The following is an 8488-nucleotide window of genomic DNA, read 5'->3' on the forward strand; positions in this document are numbered from 1 at the left end:
ATCAGCCCTTTACACCTAGCCGTGAGTTAAAGCTCCAGATCTCAGGCTCTGTACATTAATAATGCAATAGTAATATTATTATTATATTTTATTATATAATATTAGATAGTAGTGAACATTAAACAGTGAAAAACTATGCATTGCATAAGTGTTGTTGTTAATAACTAAACTGTTAATAATTGTTTTTGGTAATTGAAATAAAGCTGAAATAAAAAAAAAAGAAAATGTATATATTTTTATATTATATTTACATTTTTCATCTTTATACACATATTTTGTTTTATTTCAGATTTATATCAATTACTGATTTTTAATAATTATCAATAATAACACAGACTCAATAGTTTTTCATTATTTAATGCTGAATTGAATGCTGTTACTAAAACTCAAACTGAAATAAAAACTCAAGTTACATAGAAGTATTAAAAACTTAATAAAATGACAAAAGCACATAACAAAATTAATAAACCTTAAACTTTAATACAAGAAGTGATATCTGAAAATGAAAGCATATGAATGCATATAAATAATGCTAAATGAGCGTTTTACAGTGTTTTGAAAAAAGGCACCCATGTTCATTCATTAATTAAATGTAATATTAATAATAATCACAATAAACAAGTCTTCAGCCAAATAATATGGTTTACTAGTCCAGTTTAGGTTCAGCTTCAGTCAAGGATCAGCTTCAGTGCTTTAAAATGTGGCTCATCCAGTCAGATTGTAGATTTGGAATCTGATTTTTATTAATATTTTTATATGTTGGGTATAATAATGTCATTTGAAAACTGAAGTTGGTGTGTGTGTGTGTGTGTGTGTGTGTGTGTGTGTTTTTCCAGGCGTATCACGGTCACCATCACGCTCTGGAGGTTCTGGTGCAGTCTCTGCTGGATCTGGACGTGAGGACGCCGCAGGGTCACACGGCTCTGAGTCTGGTGGCGTTTAAGGGTCATGTGGAGTGTGTGGATATTCTGATCAGTCGGGGCGCGTCCATGATGATGAAGGACTACACACACAAGAGGAGCGCCGTACACTTCGCAGGTCAACAACACACACATACACACTCAAGAGGAACGCCGTACACTCCGCAGGTCAACAACACACACACACACACAAGAGGAGCACCGTACATTCCGCAGGTCAACAACACACACACACAAGAGGAGCGCCGTACACTCTGCAGGTCAAGAACACACACACACACACACGAGGAGCGCCGTACACCCCGCAGGTCAACGACACACACACACACACACACTCTCTCTCTCACACACACACACACACACTCTCTCTCTCACACACACACACACACACTCTCTCTCTCACACACACACACACACACTCTCTCTCTCACACACACACACACACACTCTCTCTCTCACACACACACACACACACTCTCTCTCTCACACACACACACACACACTCTCTCTCTCACACACACACACACACACTCTCTCTCTCACACACACACACACACACTCTCTCTCTCACACACACACACACACACTCTCTCTCTCACACACACACACACACACTCTCTCTCTCACACACACACACACACACTCTCTCTCTCACACACACACACACACACTCTCTCTCTCACACACACACACACACACTCTCTCTCTCACACACACACACACACACTCTCTCTCTCACACACACACACACACACTCTCTCTCTCACACACACACACACACACTCTCTCTCTCACACACACACACACACACTCTCTCTCTCACACACACACACACACACTCTCTCTCTCACACACACACACACACACTCTCTCTCTCACACACACACACACACACTCTCTCTCTCACACACACACACACACACTCTCTCTCTCACACACACACACACACACTCTCTCTCTCACACACACACACACACACTCTCTCTCTCACACACACACACACACACTCTCTCTCTCACACACACACACACACACTCTCTCTCTCACACACACACACACACACTCTCTCTCTCACACACACACACACACACTCTCTCTCTCACACACACACACACACACTCTCTCTCTCACACACACACACACACACTCTCTCTCTCACACACACACACACACACTCTCTCTCTCACACACACACACACACACTCTCTCTCTCACACACACACACACACACTCTCTCTCTCACACACACACACACACACTCTCTCTCTCACACACACACACACACACTCTCTCTCTCACACACACACACACACACTCTCTCTCTCACACACACACACACACACTCTCTCTCTCACACACACACACACACACTCTCTCTCTCACACACACACACACACACTCTCTCTCTCACACACACACACACACACTCTCTCTCTCACACACACACACACACACTCTCTCTCTCACACACACACACACACACTCTCTCTCTCACACACACACACACACACTCTCTCTCTCACACACACACACACACACTCTCTCTCTCACACACACACACACACACTCTCTCTCTCACACACACACACACACACTCTCTCTCTCACACACACACACACACACTCTCTCTCTCACACACACACACACACACTCTCTCTCTCACACACACACACACACACTCTCTCTCTCACACACACACACACACACTCTCTCTCTCACACACACACACACACACTCTCTCTCTCACACACACACACACACACTCTCTCTCTCACACACACACACACACACTCTCTCTCTCACACACACACACACACACTCTCTCTCTCACACACACACACACACACTCTCTCTCTCACACACACACACACACACTCTCTCTCTCACACACACACACACACACTCTCTCTCTCACACACACACACACACACTCTCTCTCTCACACACACACACACACACTCTCTCTCTCACACACACACACACACACTCTCTCTCTCACACACACACACACACACTCTCTCTCTCACACACACACACACACACTCTCTCTCTCACACACACACACACACACTCTCTCTCTCACACACACACACACACACTCTCTCTCTCACACACACACACACACACTCTCTCTCTCACACACACACACACACACTCTCTCTCTCACACACACACACACACACTCTCTCTCTCACACACACACACACACACTCTCTCTCTCACACACACACACACACACTCTCTCTCTCACACACACACACACACACTCTCTCTCTCACACACACACACACACACTCTCTCTCTCACACACACACACACACACTCTCTCTCTCACACACACACACACACACTCTCTCTCTCACACACACACACACACACTCTCTCTCTCACACACACACACACACACTCTCTCTCTCACACACACACACACACACTCTCTCTCTCACACACACACACACACACTCTCTCTCTCACACACACACACACACACTCTCTCTCTCACACACACACACACACACTCTCTCTCTCACACACACACACACACACTCTCTCTCTCACACACACACACACACACTCTCTCTCTCACACACACACACACACACTCTCTCTCTCACACACACACACACACACTCTCTCTCTCACACACACACACACACACTCTCTCTCTCACACACACACACACACACTCTCTCTCTCACACACACACACACACACTCTCTCTCTCACACACACACACACACACTCTCTCTCTCACACACACACACACACACTCTCTCTCTCACACACACACACACACACTCTCTCTCTCACACACACACACACACACTCTCTCTCTCACACACACACACACACACTCTCTCTCTCACACACACACACACACACTCTCTCTCTCACACACACACACACACACTCTCTCTCTCACACACACACACACACACTCTCTCTCTCACACACACACACACACACTCTCTCTCTCACACACACACACACACACTCTCTCTCTCACACACACACACACACACTCTCTCTCTCACACACACACACACACACTCTCTCTCTCACACACACACACACACACTCTCTCTCTCACACACACACACACACACTCTCTCTCTCACACACACACACACACACTCTCTCTCTCACACACACACACACACACTCTCTCTCTCACACACACACACACACACTCAAGAGGAGCGCCGTACACCCCGCAGGTCAACAACACACACACACACAAGAGGAGCACCGTACACTCCGCAGGTCAACAACACACACACAAGAGGAGCGCCGTACACTCCGCAGGTCAACAACTCACACACACAAGAGGGGTGCCGTACACACCGCAGGTCAACAACTCACACACACAAGAGGGGTGCCGTACACACCGCAGGTCAACAACTCACACACACAAGAGGGGTGCCGTACACACCGCAGGTCAACAACTCACACACACAAGAGGGGTGCCGTACACACCGCAGGTCAACAACTCACACACACAAGAGGGGTGCCGTACACACCGCAGGTCAACAACTCACACACACAAGAGGGGTGCCGTACACACCGCAGGTCAACAACTCACACACACAAGAGGGGTGCCGTACACACCGCAGGTCAACAACTCACACACACAAGAGGGGTGCCGTACACACCGCAGGTCAACAACTCACACACACAAGAGGGGTGCCGTACACACCGCAGGTCAACAACTCACACACACAAGAGGGGTGCCGTACACACCGCAGGTCAACAACTCACACACACAAGAGGGGTGCCGTACACACCGCAGGTCAACAACTCACACACACAAGAGGGGTGCCGTACACACCGCAGGTCAACAACTCACACACACAAGAGGGGTGCCGTACACACCGCAGGTCAACAACTCACACACACAAGAGGGGTGCCGTACACACCGCAGGTCAACAACTCACACACACAAGAGGGGTGCCGTACACACCGCAGGTCAACAACTCACACACACAAGAGGGGTGCCGTACACACCGCAGGTCAACAACTCACACACACAAGAGGGGTGCCGTACACACCGCAGGTCAACAACTCACACACACAAGAGGGGTGCCGTACACACCGCAGGTCAACAACTCACACACACAAGAGGGGTGCCGTACACACCGCAGGTCAACAACTCACACACACAAGAGGGGTGCCGTACACACCGCAGGTCAACAACTCACACACACAAGAGGGGTGCCGTACACACCGCAGGTCAACAACTCACACACACAAGAGGGGTGCCGTACACACCGCAGGTCAACAACTCACACACACAAGAGGGGTGCCGTACACACCGCAGGTCAACAACTCACACACACAAGAGGGGTGCCGTACACACCGCAGGTCAACAACTCACACACACAAGAGGGGTGCCGTACACACCGCAGGTCAACAACTCACACACACAAGAGGGGTGCCGTACACACCGCAGGTCAACAACTCACACACACAAGAGGGGTGCCGTACACACCGCAGGTCAACAACTCACACACACAAGAGGGGTGCCGTACACACCGCAGGTCAACAACTCACACACACAAGAGGGGTGCCGTACACACCGCAGGTCAACAACTCACACACACAAGAGGGGTGCCGTACACACCGCAGGTCAACAACTCACACACACAAGAGGGGTGCCGTACACACCGCAGGTCAACAACTCACACACACAAGAGGGGTGCCGTACACACCGCAGGTCAACAACTCACACACACAAGAGGGGTGCCGTACACACCGCAGGTCAACAACTCACACACACAAGAGGGGTGCCGTACACACCGCAGGTCAACAACTCACACACACAAGAGGGGTGCCGTACACACCGCAGGTCAACAACTCACACACACAAGAGGAGCGCCGTACACTCCGCAGGTCAACAACACACACACACACACACACAAGAGGAGCGCCATACATCCCGCAGGTCAACAACACACACACACGTTAAAAACATCAGACAAAAATCTCAGCTTTAGACGGCTTGAACACCTCATGCATGTTGTGCACAATTTACTGGCTTTACTAGTTGCTGAATTTGATACATCTTCCAGGTTATCCCCATCAAATTTATTATAAATGTTCAGGTTTGTTTGAGGCACTTAGTAGCTAATAAGATTTCCTTCAGCACACCTTCATGTTCTCAGTAATACATTATCATTGTTGACAAGTTAAGATTTTTAAAATGTTTTTAAAAGAAGTCTCTTCTGCTCATCAAGGCTGCATTTATTTGTTAAAAAATACAGTAAAAACTGTAATACTGTTTTGTGAAATATTATTACAATTTTAAATAGTTTTCTATGTGAATATCTGTTAAAATGTAATTTATTGTTGTGATCAAAGCTGAATTTTCAGCATCATTACTCCAGTCTTCAGTGTCAGATGATCTTCAGAAATCATTTTAATATGCTGATTTGTTGCTCAATAAACATTTCTGATTATTATCAATGTTGCAAACCGTTGTGCTGCTCAATATTTTTGTGGAAAACTGTGATGCATTTTATTTTTCGGTATTCACAGATGAACAGAAAGTTAAAAAGAACAGCATTTATTTGAAATAGAATGTTTTGTTCTATTATTAATGTTTTTACTGTAACTTTTAGTCAATTTAATGTATCTTTAATGAATTTCTTTCAGAAATGAAAAAAATCTTACTGACCTCAAACTGTTTTGCATACCCAATTTAACATTTACTTGCATATAAATGTCATGCAAAAATGCTTGATCACTTTACGTGTCAATCATATCGTGTCCTTCTGTCTAAATGGCCAGTTTTAGGTCAAAATAAGCTGGTTTTATAATGCTTGTCTTGCATAGCACACACAAGATGGTTATATGAGATAAGTGAGGTCAGATGGGATGATTTTATTGTGTATTTTTGTGTCCGTCTGTCCGTCTGCAGCCATGAATGGTCACTCTGAGTGTCTGCGTCTGCTCATCCACAACACCGACCAGCAAACGGCCGTCAACATCCGTGATGGGAAGGGACAGTGAGTTTCAGGACTTCTCTATCTCAGATATATGGTTGAATGATTGTGGGATTGTTGATCTGATTGTGTGTGTGTGTGTGCGTGCGTGCGTGCGTGCGTGCGTGCGTGCGTGCGTGCGTGCGTGTGTGTGTGTGCGTGCGTGTGTGTCTGTGTGGTCAGGACTCCTCTGATGTTGGCAGTTCTGGGTGGACACACAGATTGTGTGTATCTTCTGTTGAGTGAAGGAGCCAGTGTGGAGGCCAGAGATAAATGGGCCAGGGCGGCCCTCCACCGCGGGGTCAGTCACACACACACACACACACACACACACACACACAGACCTTCATCTGCCTTCATTTTCAATTCTGGTTTATTCTCATTTATTGTCATTTACAAAATCATTTTTAAATTTTATATAATAAATATAGTAAAGTAAATAAATAAAAAAACATTGTTTGATATTTTAGTAATGGAATAATGGAAGTAAACTAGGCCATGTGCTTTGAGGGTTTAAAATAAAAAAATATAATAATATTAATTTGCAGCTTGTTACAGAACTGGGTTATTTCTGTTGCAGTGTTTATTTTATTCTTCTTTAAAATAAATCTCAATTTAATGGCAATACTACTTTTCTCAGTAGATGAACATAAGCCTTACAGATGTCATTAATTTCAGAAGATTTCCCTGTATGCTAACACTAACAGTGTTTTCTGGTATCCTTGTGTGTGTTAAGTGAAAGTTACTGGGCTTATTCAACTTTATTTATCAGTTTTGTGTGGTCAGGACAGAGGCTGAAATATTGGGTTAGTTAGTGATTATCTTACTCTAATCACATTGTAACACGTGTTTTCATCTTTTCTATATACTTTCAGAACAATATGTTTGTTTATTCATTCATTTAGGTTCATTTTAATTGTTATTTATTTAACAAAAACTGAAGGATGATTTGAAATTATTTTCTTTGGTCATTCATATTATGCCACAAATGTTGCTTACAAACTTGTTCTGAATCTGGAACAGCTTTCTTTCTTTCTTTCTTTCCTTATTTTTATTTATTTATTTATTGAATAAAAACCGAATTCCAAAATTAGTTTCAATTATTTTCTTTGGTTATCCATGTTATGCCACAAATGCTGATTACAGATTTATTCTGAACTTGGAACAGTATGTTGTTTGTTTATTTATTTATTTATATTTTAATTGTGTAATTTTTTTTTACATTATTATTTTATTTTAAATTTTTATGTATGTTTTTAATTTTATTTATTTTTAAGTTTTATTTTTAGTTTATTTTTATTTATTTATTTAACAAAAACAGGGATGAGGTAAAAAAAAAAAAATAATTATTTGGTAATCTATTTTATGTCACATGCTGCCAGCAGACTTGAAACATTCATTTAAAGTTGTTCAGAGTCGTCTTAAAGGGGTCATATGATGCGATTTCAATTTCTCCTTTCTCTTTGGAGTGTTACAAGCTCTTGGTGCATAAAGAAGATCTGTAAAGTTGCAAAGACTAAAGTCTCAAATCCAAAGAGATATTCTTTATAAAAGTTAAGAGTCAACCACGCCTACCTAAAACGGCTC

General features: G+C 44.0%; 1 protein-coding gene across 1 annotated transcript in view; it reads left to right on the forward strand.

Moving 5' to 3' along the window:
• LOC107694737 (serine/threonine-protein phosphatase 6 regulatory ankyrin repeat subunit A-like) overlaps positions 1-8488 on the forward strand; it is a 46059-nt gene that overhangs the window by 19985 nt on the left and 17586 nt on the right. The window contains exons 18-21 of the mRNA XM_016494417.1: positions 6-21; positions 837-1038; positions 6838-6925; positions 7085-7202. Coding sequence (XP_016349903.1) covers positions 6-21; positions 837-1038; positions 6838-6925; positions 7085-7202 — 424 coding nt within the window. The remainder of the gene's footprint in view (positions 1-5; positions 22-836; positions 1039-6837; positions 6926-7084; positions 7203-8488) is intronic.

This window comes from Sinocyclocheilus anshuiensis, unplaced genomic scaffold, assembly GCF_001515605.1.
Source record: "Sinocyclocheilus anshuiensis isolate Anshui unplaced genomic scaffold, SAMN03320099.WGS_v1.1 scaffold1497, whole genome shotgun sequence".
Classification (NCBI taxonomy): domain Eukaryota; kingdom Metazoa; phylum Chordata; class Actinopteri; order Cypriniformes; family Cyprinidae; genus Sinocyclocheilus; species Sinocyclocheilus anshuiensis.